The 15937-nt window shown below is 37.0% G+C and overlaps 1 protein-coding gene across 1 annotated transcript in view; it reads left to right on the top strand.

The window, feature by feature from the left end:
- The window catches only part of ARHGEF19 (Rho guanine nucleotide exchange factor 19), a 109644-nt gene that overhangs the window by 73344 nt on the left and 20363 nt on the right, over nucleotides 1–15937 (top strand). Inside the window, exons 5-10 of the mRNA XM_053690255.1 lie at nucleotides 286–464; nucleotides 3513–3760; nucleotides 8666–8826; nucleotides 10536–10688; nucleotides 12511–12640; nucleotides 13968–14042. Coding sequence (XP_053546230.1) covers nucleotides 286–464; nucleotides 3513–3760; nucleotides 8666–8826; nucleotides 10536–10688; nucleotides 12511–12640; nucleotides 13968–14042 — 946 coding nt within the window. The remainder of the gene's footprint in view (nucleotides 1–285; nucleotides 465–3512; nucleotides 3761–8665; nucleotides 8827–10535; nucleotides 10689–12510; nucleotides 12641–13967; nucleotides 14043–15937) is intronic.

Genomic DNA, 15937 nt, shown 5'->3' with positions numbered 1-15937 from the left:
GAAATCAAAATTATGTATTGGGTCTAGATTGTCCCTTTAATTTAAAAGAAACAGTATCTGGGACATCTAAGACAATTCCACTGAATTTTACCCCCATAGATTCCTAGAATCGATGGTGTATATTTAAATGATTCTTTGTTTGTTTAAAGAATTTTCTACACTTGCCCTTCAATTGTTCTCGTACAAGGCCTGTTCTTATACAAAGTGAATTCTCTGCCTTCCATCTTGGGCCAGTGCCAGTTTAGGTTGGAGGGAGACTGATGCAATCTGTGCTTGATTTCTTAGGAATAAAGTGCCTGAGTCAGTGGAAGCCAGTCCGGGAAGACCACAAAGTACAGAAAAACAGAACCAAAACCAACAGAGACAGTCACAAAGTGAAAACAAACAGATCCGTTCCGGAGACAGGAGGCTACAGAAAAGAGAGTCGTACTGTGAGAGGAGACAGTCACGGTTTCTATTGAGCTGTAAGTTTCATTGACAGCGATCACTTTCATTACTGTGTGATGACACTGTGACACTTTACTCAAACAGGTGATGACACTGTGACACTTTACTCAAACAGGTGATGACACTGTGACACTTTACTCAAACAGGTGATGACACTGTGACACTTTACTCAAACAGATAAAGGGACGTTGAACTCAAAATGTAATTCATCATAAAATGTTTATTTATGGACAGAAAAAAAGCAATTTACTTTCATTCTTTATTTTGTGTCCTATAACAATGAAAATTGTAGTTTTTCCACTGCCCCAGAGATAGGGTTGCCACCTCACCTCAGCCATGTTTTCCTGGGCACTTATGAGTTCAGACATCCCAAGTCTCCCTGAAGTTCAGGGAGTCTCCCTGATTGTAATAGCGGCTTCCTGATGCCAGCAAATGGAATGCAATCTCCCTGAAACTCCAAGCACCATGATCCAATGTGGCCCAAATCCGGAAAAGTGTTTCTTTAAGGAATGCCTTTAGTTGCTGGGACGTTATAGAACCCTCAAAGCCTGCATCAGTAGCCAAAATGCCCCCACTGATTTTAAAAACACAAATACTACCTTATTTACTGCACGTAATTAAACTTTGTATTCTAAAATATTTAACATTCAACAACCGTACGGTTACTAGAAAATAGGTTTGTTGTATGTGGTTGTGCAGTAAAGCTACTTTTTTTTATGTGACTTTAGTGGGAAGCTACTTTAATGATAAGTCCCTATCTTATTTAGGGTTTCAAGGTGTCCAATATATAACTGGGAGGGGGGTGGCGGCGCAGTAGCGGGTGAAGCTACCTCCCTGAAATGAGTTTTTGCAGGTTGGGATGTCTGCATGCTGCAGGGTGTGCAGGGAGGAACATGAATAGTGCTGTCCAGGATCACTATTTGTGTGCTGTCCATGGGTGTAATTCATGTTCCCCTCTGCACGCCCTGCAGCATGTGTAACGCATAAGTGTCCAGGAAAACGTGGTCGAGGTGGCAGCCTTACCCAGAGAGGCTGGAGTGAGTCCTTCGAACTTCAGAATAATGATTTGCTACATAGAGAAGAAGCTAATTTATCAGTAGCGTTCACATGTGTTGAGCAGAATATGGCAGCAGTGTTTACTTCTCCTATATAATTTTTGAGACAAAACATATTTCTTAAAAAAAAAAAAAAGTAGGAAAATAATAGAAATAATACAAATCAATCGCAAAGTTGTTGTTTTTTTTGCTTTTTCTGAACCATAGTTGCTGCCATATTTAGCCCACTGCAAGTGTGTCTCCTCCAGCTCAATATGGTGCAGCCAATGACAAGAGAACCGCACGTTTTACTGCAAACTGCACTTACTCCCTTGAGCTGAATAGCAGCATGCAAGAGCACACTGCTATATATTTCAATATTGCATGAGCTTGGGGCTGCCACCTTTTGTTCAGGCCAAACCTGAACACTCTTGCGCATAAATAGCTCCTAAACACAAACTTGCACATAGATATTCACACTCACACACACTAACACACACTTCCGATCCCACACACACTCACACACTAGTACACCCTCACACACATTCTCACACACTAACACACACTCACACTTTCACACACACTTTAACACACTAGCACACACATGCTCTCTCTCACACTATCCCACACAAAGACACACACATACACACAAACACACCAACACTCTCACACACACACTCTCTCACACACACATACATTCACACTTGCACACACAGAAAGACACTGACAAACACAAAGACACACACTCTCTCGGACACAAAGATGCTTAAACACACAGACACACTCCCGCACACCCCCAAGAGAGAAATAACTGAAGGCATGTGCAGTATTTTGCAAATGCACAAAGTCACCTATTTGCCTGTGACTGTTTCTACCAAACCCGGACATTTGCATGTCTGGGCCTGATATAGCTTCAAACACGGACACACAAATGGAAACCTGAACTGTCCGGGTCATCATTGGCTGCACTGCTTGTCTGTCAAAAAAAAAAATCAGCACCAGTTTGGGTGGAGGAGACAATTTTGCAGAGGCTAAATATAAAGTAAGAAAATTAACTTTTATAAATATTTATATCAGTCAAATGTGCTTAACTTGTACTTGTTCTTGGTACATTTACTAATATTAAAGTTCACTATCACATTATCCTATATTGTAAAAATAATTATTCACGGAAATAATTTATTTTTAAAATAAAACCAGTAGTAATTTGTTAACAATGGGTTAACAAACAATGGGTTAAACGTATAGGTAAAGTCCTGCCCAGTAGATACATGCATTGCAGCTTCCAAGCAGAACACACCAAGCCAATCAGGAACATCTGTCAGAGCTACCAATCACCAGCTGTATCCTGTTTGGGAACCGCAAAAGTTGTGGCATTGAAGTGGGACTTTAAATATGTATTTAACCCATTTAGAGAAGTTAAACACATAGGCCTAGTTTCCATTGCTATTGTAAACTGTGTAAACTGGTGCTAACAACAAGTATCTCCATTAGAGACTATGGAAAGGTTTTATGTTACCGCCAGTGTAAACTAGACCATAGTTATTAAGGGTTAGTAGTGCAAATATTATTTACTCTAAAAAACTAGTACCTGCCATTTTATGCCAATGTCCCTTAAAACTACAATTTTGTAAAAGGGACAGTCTACTGAAAAACGTTTATTGTTTAAAAAGATAGATAATCCCTTTATTACCCATACCCCAGTTTTGCACAACCAACACGGTATACAACAAACCTATTAGGAGAACAGTTGCCCATAGCCACCAATCACTGGCTGTTTCCTGCTTAGGAGATGCAGTGCTCTGGACTTTATCTATGTGACTAACCCCTTTGTGGGGGTCCCAGTATTCCAATGAAGCACCCATCTACAATATGTTGGGTGACAGAACCTTTGCCCAGAGAAGCCCTCTAGGTTACAATGTACCGTTTTCTTGTAGAAGATACTACTGACCATATCCTACTGCGCTGGTACAACTGGCAGCAAGTACCTGAAGACACCATTACTAAACCTCTGTGCTGCTTTGCTTGTAGCTATCCTGTATCAGGAATACAGCGATGTGGCCATTAACCGAGAGATCCAGAGGCAGAAGCGGGAGGACACCACTGGAGAGGAGGAAGATGCTTCGCCCAGTCCTAAAAGCAATCTGTCACCCAGCAGCTCATTCCGTTCCCAGAAGTCATCACGGGGGTCCACCTTCTCACTGTGGCAGGATATCCCTGATGTAAGAGGCAGCGGCCTGCTCAACACCCTCAGCATCCAGGAGCGCAAACTGCAGGAGGTAAAAAGTGAGCCCTTTATGGTGAGGGCAGAGACCGAGATCTAGCGATTGGGTAAAGGTTTTATATATATACTGTATATGTGTATATAAATGTACAGTATATGTGTATATAAATGTACAGTATATGTGTATATAAATGTACAGTATATGTGCATATAAATGTACAGTATATGTGTTTATATAAATGTACAGTATATGTGTTTATATAAATGTACAGTATATGTGTGTATAAATGTACAGTATATGTGTATATAAATGTACAGAATATGTGTTTATATAAATGTACAGTATATGTGTATATAAATGTACAGTTTATGTGTTTATATAAATGTACAGTATATGTGTATATAAATGTACAGTATATGTGTGTATAAATGTACAGTATATGTGTATATAAATATACAGTATATGTGTTTATATAAATGTACAGTTTATGTGTTTATATAAATGTACAGTATATGTGTATATAAATGTACAGTATATGTGTATATAAATGTACAGTATATGTGTGTATAAATGTACAGTATATGTGTATATAAATGTACAGTATATGTGTTTATATAAATGTACAGTATATGTGTATACAAATGTACAGTATATGTGTATATAAATGTACAGTAAATGTGTGTATAAATGTACAGTATATGTGTATATAAATGTACAGTATATGTGTATATAAATGTACAGTATATGTGTGTATAAATGTACAGTATATGTGTTTATATAAATGTACAGTATATGTGTATATAAATGTACAGTATATGTGTATATAAATGTACAGTATATGTGGCTATATATATACAGTATATATATATATATATATATATATATATATATACCGTATATACACACACACACACACAGTATATGTGTATATAAATTTACAGTAAAAGCCACTTGATTCACTGTCACCCACAACCCTGACAGATAAATCAAGAACTTCTAGAAACTTGGCAGCCTTTAAAGTCAAAACTAAATGTTTTATAATTCAAATGGAACTTATAATGCTTAAAAATATTTCCAATTTACTTCTGTTATCAGACTGACCTTTTTATCTTAGTATCCTTTGTTAAAAATTGCTTCCTTTATATGAGAGCATATTAAGGTAGGCTCAATAGTGCACATTGAGCACCATATAGCTGCAATGTCTGCAACAATCAAACAGCACATATACATCACAACATGATTAAAGGGATAGTAAAATCCAAATTAAACTTTCATGATTCAGATAGGGCATGTCATTTTAAACAACTTTCTCATTTACTTTAATCATCAAATTTGCTTTGTTCTCTTGGTATCATGCTATCAGTTTTGTATTGTGAGTATAATTATAACTAAAATCCTTATAGATAACAATCTTCTGTCCCTTCCTATATTTTCCTATACTTCGAACCCTGTCTTGTTTGTTTATTGGCTACTTTATAGGCAAAAATCTTCTGTAGTGAACTAATTTGTTGGCTTCTTTCAAGTAGCATTCACTCCGTTTACATCCCATGTGGAATTTATCATTACGTTATCATTTGTTTTTATTTTATACATAGGTGAACAGGGGGTTTAAAGAGCTTTAGCTAGATGAAGAAATATTTCTGGTGAATGCTACTATTGTACTAATCCAAGAGTTTATATTATTAGACATAAAAGCAAATCTATATCTTTTTTCGAGGAGTAAAAATATGTTAAATTTATTAATATTATTATTTGATTAGATTTGTAAACTGTTGCAGACAATGGCGGTGACATTTGACTCCCAGATCTTGTGTCCCATAATTTGTCTCTGATAGGAAGTTTAAAGTGATTCAGATAAGCTATGTAATAAAGCGCATATGAATAGACCAGTCCGGTCGCCAAACGTGGGTAAACTTTCTTGTGGACAAGTAAAATTTTAAAGTTGCTGGACTGACTGACAACCTGACTTTTATTATCTGACCATAATTCAACTGACAGTTGAAAATCACTCTGTTTTGCAGTAGATATTTTCCCAGAATTTTATTTCTAAAGCGTGGCTACGTTGCTAGTAGGGATGGGCGAATGTGTTTATGTTCGAATGTTATCGTAAAAATTTGATTTACATAATTGAATGTTAATAAGAATGAATATTCATACAAATTCTATAATGGAATGCTATTTACAGTTTTCGAATGTCACTTTCGAATTTGAATGTTTATAATTAGATCAAATGTCCACATTCAAAATTTCGAGTGTAACATTCAATTTAACAAATACTATTCAGAAGTTCAATAGTTCATGTGGTAGGGAATTTAGTAAATTGATACATAATAGATACAAATATATCAATTTGAATGTTTCTATTTTGAATATTGCATAATTTGAATATTACATTTATACAAAGCATTAGAAATACTATTACAAATATATAAATTTGAATTGATTATTACATTTAAAGAAAGTGTTAGAAATATTATTACATTAAACGAATGTTAGACAGTTGTACAAACATTCAAAAATTCTAAATGAACGAACGAATGTGTTAAAATTTGTTTCATTTTTCAAATGTTGCGAAATATTTGCCCATCCCTAGTTGCTAGGTTACGGACAATGCTCTAATTTCATTAGTGGATGATGAGCTTTCATTTCAGGTTAGAGTTATATGCAATGTGGAGATATCTTAATGTCAGTGAACCCTAGGTAAAAAAGGAGATAATGCAAAAAAACAAAAACAAGACAGGAAGGGACAAACAATATGATAACGAAAAGCGAGAGAGACCTTCCAAAAAGAGCTGGATGATAAATGACAAAGGGGGGAAAAGAGTGTGACTATTGTGTGACAGCTCAAAACAGGTAATGCTGTGTAACGTATGTCAGCAGTTTTAAAAGAAACGGAATGTTCAAGGTTTACTCTTTAATTTAAATTTAATACACGCAGACACCAGTGGACGTTACTCGCCCGGCAGCAAGTGGATATTTTTTGGTAATTATAAGTCCTGGAATTTGTTTTCTTACCGTATACAGAAAGCAGTGGCAAAATTCTATTCTTTAGGGTGAAAACCACAGACTATTCAAAAGTAACCCAGAAACCAATATGAAACCACTAGATACATTTACACCAGGAGACTAAATTATAGGACATCAAGTAAAGGTTGGCTATTTTTTTACACTTTTATGTCCGTTTAAGCACCATATATACAGCTTGTTATAAATAGTGTTGCAAACACTGCTGCCGTAGAGTGCTCAGAATACACACGCACTCCTAAAGGGACACTCAAGTCCAAATTAACCTTTCATGATTCAGATAGAGCAGCAATTTTAAACAACTTTCTAATTTACTACCATTAATAAAATGTGCACAGTGTTTTTATATTTACACTTTTTGAGTCACCCGCTCCTACTGAGCATGTGCAAGAATTCACAGACTATATGTATACAGGTATACCTCACTTTACAGCGCTTCACTTTACAGCGCTTCACTAATACAGCGCTTTGTGAAGCTGAAGTTCAACCTCCAAGGATTTTGAAACAGTGCTGTAATCTTCGTGAGATTGCTAGAAAAGTGAATGGCACTATTTTGTTATGCACAGTTCACTCTGTTTACAGCATTACAGTGCAATCTGTGCCTCAGTGCTATAGTCTGGCAAATATTACTATAGTAATTGTCACTATTTTACAGGTACAGTATTTATTGAATACTAATTGAATATTGTGCTGTGCTAGTGTTAAACTAAACCTAGTGCTATTGCACCCCTAATATATGTTAGTTCAAACATGTTTTCAAGTTTTTAAACACACTGGCAAGTGAAAATAAAGCTAAAATCGCCTTGTTTCACTTTAAGGCGGTTTTCACTTTACAGCGGGGCTCCGGTCCCTAAACCGCTGTATGAGCGGGGTATACCTGTATGCATTTGTGATTGGCTGATGGCTGTCACATGATACAGGAGGAGTGGAAAGAGACATAACTTTGAAATTTGTCAGAAAAAATCTACTACTCATTTGAAGTTCAGACTAGAGGTTGATTTATGAAAGCCTTCGGCAGGCTTCGCACCCCTTACGACTGCAGGTTCTCACAAGAGAACCTGCAGTCCATATTTAACAAGCAGTGGTCATCAGACCGCTGCTTTCCTAACCTTTCGCCACCAGTTATTTGGCCAATTTCATCTCCCTGGTCTCGCCAGACAGGGGAGATTGACAGCTCCTGCCCACGCGTGATTAGCTGTGCGTGGGCAGGGGGAGGGATTGCATGCAAGTGCAAAATAGCACTCGTGTGCAATACTGAATTCCGGCAGTGGAATTCAGCCTGCCAGAGGCGAGCTGCGGCAAACAGGGGCGCGTATGTTCGCCCCTGTCCGCCACAGCTTGATAAATCAACCCTAAGTGCTATTTCATTGTCTTTTTATCATGCATCTGTTGTTTATGCAAATCTACTGTATTTACTGGCCCTTAATCCTACCTCATTATGCTCTCAGGGATAGGAGGGGGGAAGTGCTTGTGTCATTCTGATGAAGGTTTTTAGCAGAAAGTAGGGATGTGCTGGGAGAGTTTAGGCTTAGAGTGAACTGGAGATTTGCAGCTGATCTTGTGTATTGCAGGAAACCTTTTAGTGGAAAACTGTTTCTTAAAAAGAAGATGAAAACTAAAAGTACTTGGCATTATTTTGAAGTTGACCTGATTCTCTCACACCTGGTGAGCTCTGGATTAAACAAACGTCCCTTGATACTGATCCAGCAACATCACTGAAATACATGAGGATTTGCTGATGACCAGTTGGAAGAGGAGGGGGGAACTTTGCAATTTCTTTACAAACGTGTTCCCTTGGGGTGGGGGATTTTGATGCGCCAGCCTCCCTTTTGTACAACGTTGCTAAAGTAACAAAGCTTGTTTGGTTCAGTTCCCTCCTGTCTGCTATGCTGTCCCTCTCCCCCTGTTACTGATCATTGTTCTGTGTCTTCACAGGCCAAGTTCGAGCTGGTGACCTCAGAAGCCTCATACGTGCACAGTCTCTCCATTGTGGTGGATCATTTCCTCAACTCTCCTGAACTCAACGATTGTCTGGGTGCCCAGGAAAAGCAGTGGCTCTTCTCCAAACTGCCAGAAGTGAAGGATATCAGTGAGAGGTGCGACCCCTCAACCTTAGTGTGTTCTACACACTGTATACAGATATACACCCCATACCCTCTATACAGATATACACCCAGTACCCTTATACAGATATATACCCAGTATACTCACATTATACAAATATACACCCAATATGCAGATATACACCCTGTATACTCACAGTATACAAATATACACCCAATATGCAGATATACACCCAATATGCAGATATACACCCAGTACCCTCTATACAGATATACACCCTTTATACAGATATACACCCAGTACCCTCTATACAAATATACACCCAGTACCCTCTATACAGATATACACCCTTTATACAGATATACACCCTGTATACTCACAGTATAAAAATATATACCCAGTATACAGATATACACCCCATACCCTCTATACAGATATACACCCAGTACCCTCTATACAGATATACACCCTTTATACAGATATGCACCCTGTATACTCACAGTATAAAAATATATACCCAGTATACAGATATACACCCTGTAACCATTATACAGATATACACCCTTTATACACCCTTTATACAGATTTACACCCTGTATACTCACAGTATACAAATATACACCCAATATGCAGATATACACCCAATATGCAGATATACACCCTGTATACAGTCATATTCCCAAAATACAGATATTCACTCAGTATATAAAGATATACACCCTGTATACAGTTATACTCCCAATATACAGATATACACCCTCTATACAGTTATACACCCCTTATACAGATATACATTCAGTATCTATACAGACATAAACCCTTTATACAGATATACATCCTGTATACAGTTATACTCCAAATATACAGATATACACCTAACATACAGATATACACCCTCTATACAGATATACACCCAGTTCCCTCTATACAGATATACACCCTCTATACAGATATACACCCAGTACCCTTTATACAGATATGCACCCTCTATACAGATATACATACACCCTGTTTACAGTTATACTCCCAATATACATTTATACACCCACTATACAGATATACTACACCCAATATACATATATAAACCCTGCATACAGCTATACACCCTGTATACAGATATACACCTTGTATACATATTTATACACCCTGTATACATAGACACACCCAGTATACAGATATGCACCGTATATACAGATATACATGTAGTATACAGTTATACACCCAGTATATAGATATACACCCTATGTATAGATATACAGCCAGTATACAGATATACACCCTATATACAGATATACAGCCAGTATACAGATATACCCCCTTTATACAGATATACAGCCAGTATACAGATATACACCTAGTATACAGTTATACACCCAGTATACAGATATACCCCCTATATACAGATCTACAGCCAGTATACAGATATACAGCCAGTATACAGATATACCCCCTATATACAGATCTACAGCCAGTATACAGATATACACCCTATATACAGATATTACAGCCAGTATACAGATAGTGAAGCACATTGGAAGTGATAGCAAAAATCTTTATCAATGTCTTTTTTTTATTTTAATTATTACAACAAGGAACTAAAGTTTATGGCAGCAATATTGTCTAAGCCACTATCTGTTATTATCATTAGCATTGTAGTTCTTGTTGAGAATTTACACAGCTAACAGACCATTCACTAATGTTGCCATTGCTACACATTGCCCTGTGTTTGGCTATTGGGCAGGTTTCTGATGGACCTGGAAGAAAGACTTGAGGAGGACATCTTGCGGTTTGATGTCTGTGATATAGTCCTACGTCATTGTCCGGAGCTGCGCAGAGTTTACCTTCCCTATGTCACAAACCAGGCCTATCAGGAGCAGACATATCAGCGCTTGCTGTAAGTATCCGTGTGCTGGCAGCGATAGCTCCTGATTCACTTGCTCTGGATTTGTGTGTATATTTGTTTGCTATTATCACACCCAACGTGTGCAAAAAGCTCACGTTTGCGCTCAAGCGGGAGCGCTAAATACCCTCCACTTGTAATATAGCCCATAGTGTTTTAAAATACGTTAGTTTACATGCAACAAACCAAAAAGTTACTTTAATAATTCTTTGTGTCAAATAACATATAACTAACTGTATTTGTTTTTTCTGTTATTTTTACGTTTTTTGTTTAAATTATTCATGGGTGCCAACTTAGGGCCGACATGGAGAGAAATCACGCGAAACCTTTTTATTTATTTTTAATTGAACGTTATATAATAATATGTTTGTGTCTCTTCTTTATATTCAGTACCCAGCGACATAAACAGCTACCAAGCTAAATTTTGTCTTTCTAAAATGTTTTAAAGGAACAGTAACACCTTGAAATTGATATATAAAATGTTTAACTATCCACACTGAAACAACTTTGTAGTATATGTTAATGATTTATTTTGCCCCCCTTTCATGTAATTTCGTTCTGAAAATTGAGCAATTTCTAGTTCTCAGAACTTGAAATATATCCTATTGACTTCTCAGTGCTAATTCTGTCAAACATCTGTTCCTAATTGGCTTTGTTAGATAACGACTTCAAAATAATGCACTTTATACTAACTTTATGACTGTGACTAGCCTTGTTGTCTGCAAACTAAAGCCCTGATTGATTTCTCCAAATAAGGCAAATTGTGGGTGGGGATTGCCTATCTAAAACTAATTGCAGTAAAAAGGATTTTAAGTTGTTTTAGAAACGTTAAAGGCTAGATTATGAGTGGAGCAATATTTATTGCTCCTACTCTGTGTTAGTCTTTGGGTTTATGCACGTGTCGGATACCATGCGTATTACAAGTTGAAAGTAAAAAGTTTTCACTTGTACGCTAACCTGCCGCACGCAACAAGCCAAAGTAATAATATCGCTATTACGTTAAGGTAATAGGTTTCATAGGTTTCAATGGAGCGTGAAAAGTGGGGAAAAACCAAATACCCAAGTCGCACAAACCCCATCACATTTTCTCAGTGCGCTAACTCGACATGAAATTAATATTTCAAATTCCAATGTTTTCACATAGAAGAATATGTTCTACTTATTCATAAATAAATATTTTTACATATTTCTGATGTTTTTGGGGTAAAATATATATCTATACCTGTGTATGTTTATGATTATATGTAAGTATGGATATATACGGATATGTATAGGAATACCTATTTATAAATACTATGTAAAGAACATTGGAATGTGAAATATTTACATATTATATTGTGTGTGTGTATATATATATATATATATATATATATATACACACACACACACACACATAAATACATCTGTACACACACACATATATATACAGCAGCAGTTTAAATGATTTTTATTCTCCATGAAAAGGGTTAGCTAAAGATTTTTACATTTAAAGTGAAACAAACAAGAATTGTGTACTTAAATACCTAAGTATGCATTGTTCATTGGCTTCTAGGGACAATTCGGACAGAAAAACAATCTTGTTTATTTAGCACAGGATTGTCTATAAAAAACAAACAAAACATTATTTTAAAATATTCTCTTTTAGATGCAACAGAGAAATGTTTTGACTACAATGTCCCTTTAAAATTGAAAAATCTTCACTGTCTTGTCATTGTGACCAAACCGAATGATCAACTGTCTCTTGTAATTTTAATAAAGTTATATTGATATTGTTACGTCTTATCTAACAACTTTATTTAACTGTTACTTACCCCAGACTGGAGAACACCCGGTTCAGAAGTGTTCTAGCCAAGCTCGAAGAAGACCAAGTGTGTCAGAGGCTGCCACTCACGTCCTTCCTTATTCTGCCCTTCCAGAGGATAATGCGCATTAAGATGCTGGTGGAGGTACAATGCCGACTCCTTACATCTGTGTTTGAAGAAGAATTTGATATTAAAGGGACACTGAACCCAAATGTTTTCTTTCGTGATTCAGATAGAGCATGCAATTTTAAGCAACGTTCTAATTTACTCCTATTATCAAATTTGACTCATTCTCTTGGTATCTTTATTTGAAATGCAAGAATGTAAGTTTAGATGCCGGTCCATTTTTGGTTAACAACCTGGGTTGTCCTTGCTGATTGGTGGATAAATTCATCCACCAATGAACAAGTGCTTTCCGGGGTTCTGAACCAACAAATAGCTTAGATGCCTTCTTTTTTAAATAAAGATAGCAAGAGAACGAAGAAAAATTGATAATAGGAGTAAATAAGAAAGTTGCTTAAAATTGCATTCTCTATCTGAATCACAAAAGAAAAAAAATTGGGTTCAGTGTCCCTTTAATTAAAGGGATGTTTTCTTATAAAATATACCAAGACAGAATACCTAGGTATGCTTAGGAGCATGCACATGTTTTGAGCACTCTATGTATAAAATTGTTACAAAACATTGTTAGTGCTGAAGACACGTGGACACACCTGAGGCTACCTAGATATTCTGTCATGAAACTGAACTTAGTTTTAGCAAATGGTAACAAGAAAAAGTTTTTTGTTTTCTTTTGTTTGTTTTTTAAATTTAATAGATTACTTGAAGAGGGCAAAATATACTACCTAAAAAAAACACAGGGTTAAATCAGGAGAACTTCCTTTTTTCGCATAGAGAAATGCATCATAATCCGCCCAGCTCGCCTTACAAACAGCGCAAATTAACTTGCAATTTTTTGATAAATTTGTGCGTTCTGTTGTGCCTCTCTAAGGGCGAGCCGCAGAGAACTCGGAGGAGAATACAAAGGAGATTTCTCCTAGCCCTTGATAAATCTAGCCCTTAGTGTCCAGAAAGAGGTGCAGTTTATTACAATGCAATGTAATTCAGCCCTTTCTTGCAAACTAAAATAAATAGAATCTGAAAAAAAAAAAAAAAAAAATATATATATATATATATATATATATATATATATATATATATATACAGTACTGTATAATATGTAAGCCACAGTGTCCTCTAGTGGCAGTTTGAGGTAGTTCACTCTAGTTAGTTAAATTAACATACCATGTTATAAGCCCAGTTAATATTTTCATGTCTGTTTTTGAATGATTATTTTCATACTTTATGAATATATTTTGTTTATCTTTGTTGTTGTTTGTTCATCTATTAATCTCGCTGTTGTTTTGTAACTATTAGTTTACCTGTGTATGTTTTATTTCTTACTTTTGTATTGATCTGTCTGTTTCTGCAGAATATTCTGAAGCACACAGCACCAGGATCCCACAATGAAGATACAGCCAGCAAGACTTTCACTGAGCTAAAGAAGGTACCAATAGCAAAAAAATATGTCTGATGCTAGAGATAAACTTAGTACTAGGCTTAGGTCTAACATAAAGGCTAGGTTTAAGGTATCAGGCTTAGGTTTAGGGTAGGAGGTAGGGTTAGCTTTAGGTTTAGGTTTAAGGTAGTGGCTAGGGTTAGTACTAGGTTTAGGTTTAAGGTAGCGGCTAGGGTTAGTACTAGGTTTAGGTTTAAGGTAGCGGCTAGGGTTAGTACTAGGTTTAGGTTTAAGGTAGCGGCTAGGGTTAGTACTAGGTTTAGGTTTAAGGTAGCGGCTAGGGTTAGTACTAGGTTTAGGTTTAAGGTAGCGGCTAGGGTTAATACTAGGTTTAGGTTTAAGGTAGCGGCTAGGGTTAGTACTAGGTTTAGGTTTAAGGTAGCGGCTAGGGTTAGTACTAGGTTTAGGTTTAAGGTAGTGGCTAGGGTTAGTACTAGGTTTAGGTTTAAGGTAGCAGCTAGGGTTAGTACTAGGTTTAGGTTTAAGGTAGCAGCTAGGGTAAGTACTAGGTTTAGGTTTAAGGTAGCGGCTAGGGTTAGTACTAGGTTTAGGTTTAAGGTAGCAGCTAGGGTAAGTACTAGGTTTAGGTTTAAGGTAGCGGCTAGGGTTAGTACTAGGTTTAGGTTTAAGGTAGCGGCTAGGGTTAGTACTAGGTTTAGGTTTAAGGTAGCGGCTAGGGTTAGTACTAGGTTTAGGTTTAAGGTAGCAGCTAGGGTTAGTACTAGGTTTAGGTTTAAGGTAGCGGCTAGGGTTAGTACTAGGTTTAGGTTTAAGGTAGCAGCTAGGGTTAGTACTAAGTTTAGGTTTAAGGTAGCGGCTAGGGTAAGTACTAGGTTTAGGTTTAAGGTAGCAGCTAGGGTTAATACTAGGTTTAGGTTTAAGGTAGCGGCTAGGGTAAGTACTAGGTTTAGGTTTAAGGTAGCAGCTAGGGTAAGTACTAGGTTTAGGTTTAAGGTAGCAGCTAGGGTTAATACTAGGTTTAGGTTTAAGGTAGCGGCTAGGGTAAGTACTAGGTTTAGGTTTAAGGTAGCAGCTAGGGTTAGTACTAGGTTTAGGTTTAAGGTAGCTGCTAGGGTTAGTACTAGGTTTAGGTTTAAAGTAGCAGCTAGGGTTAGTACTAGGTTTAGGTTTAAGGTAGCGGCTAGGGTTAGTACTAGGTTTAGGTTTAAGGTAGCTGCTAGGGTTAGTACTAGGTTTAGGTTTAAGGTAGTGGCTAGGGTTAGTACTAGGTTTAGGTTTAAGGTAGCGTCTAGGGTTAGTACTAGGTTTAGGTTTAAAGTAGCTGTTAGGGTTAACACTAGGTTTAAGTTTAAGGTAGCGGCTAGGGTTAGTACTAGGTTTAGGTTTAAAGTAGCGGCTAGGGTTAGTACTAGGTTTAGGTTTAAGGTAGCGGCTAGGGTTAGTACTAGGTTTAGGTTTAAAGTAGCGGCTAGGGTTAGTACTAGGTTTAGGTTTAAAGTAGCGGCTAGGGTTAATACTAGGTTTAGGTTTAAGGTAGCGGCTAGGGTTAGTACTAGGTTTAGGTTTAAGGTAGCGGCTAGGGTTAGTACTAGGTTTAGGTTTAAGGTAGTGGCTAGGGTTAGTACTAGGTTTAGGTTTAAGGTAGCAGCTAGGGTTAGTACTAGGTTTAGGTTTAAGGTAGCAGCTAGGGTAAGTACTAGGTTTAGGTTTAAGGTAGCGGCTAGGGTTAGTACTAGGTTTAGGTTTAAGGTAGCAGCTAGGGTAAGTACTAGGTTTAGGTTTAAGGTAGCGGCTAGGGTTAGTACTAGGTTTAGGTTTAAGGTAGCGGCTAGGGTTAGTACTAGGTTTAGGTTTAAGGTAGCGGCTAGGGTTAGTACTAGGTTTAGGTTTAAGGTAGCAGCTAGGGTTAGTACTAGGTTTAG

This window comes from Bombina bombina, chromosome 8 (assembly GCF_027579735.1).
Source record: "Bombina bombina isolate aBomBom1 chromosome 8, aBomBom1.pri, whole genome shotgun sequence".
Lineage (NCBI taxonomy): Eukaryota > Metazoa > Chordata > Amphibia > Anura > Bombinatoridae > Bombina > Bombina bombina.
Note: the sequence above shows the minus strand (reverse complement) of the source record. Positions and strands in the feature narration are given on the sequence as shown.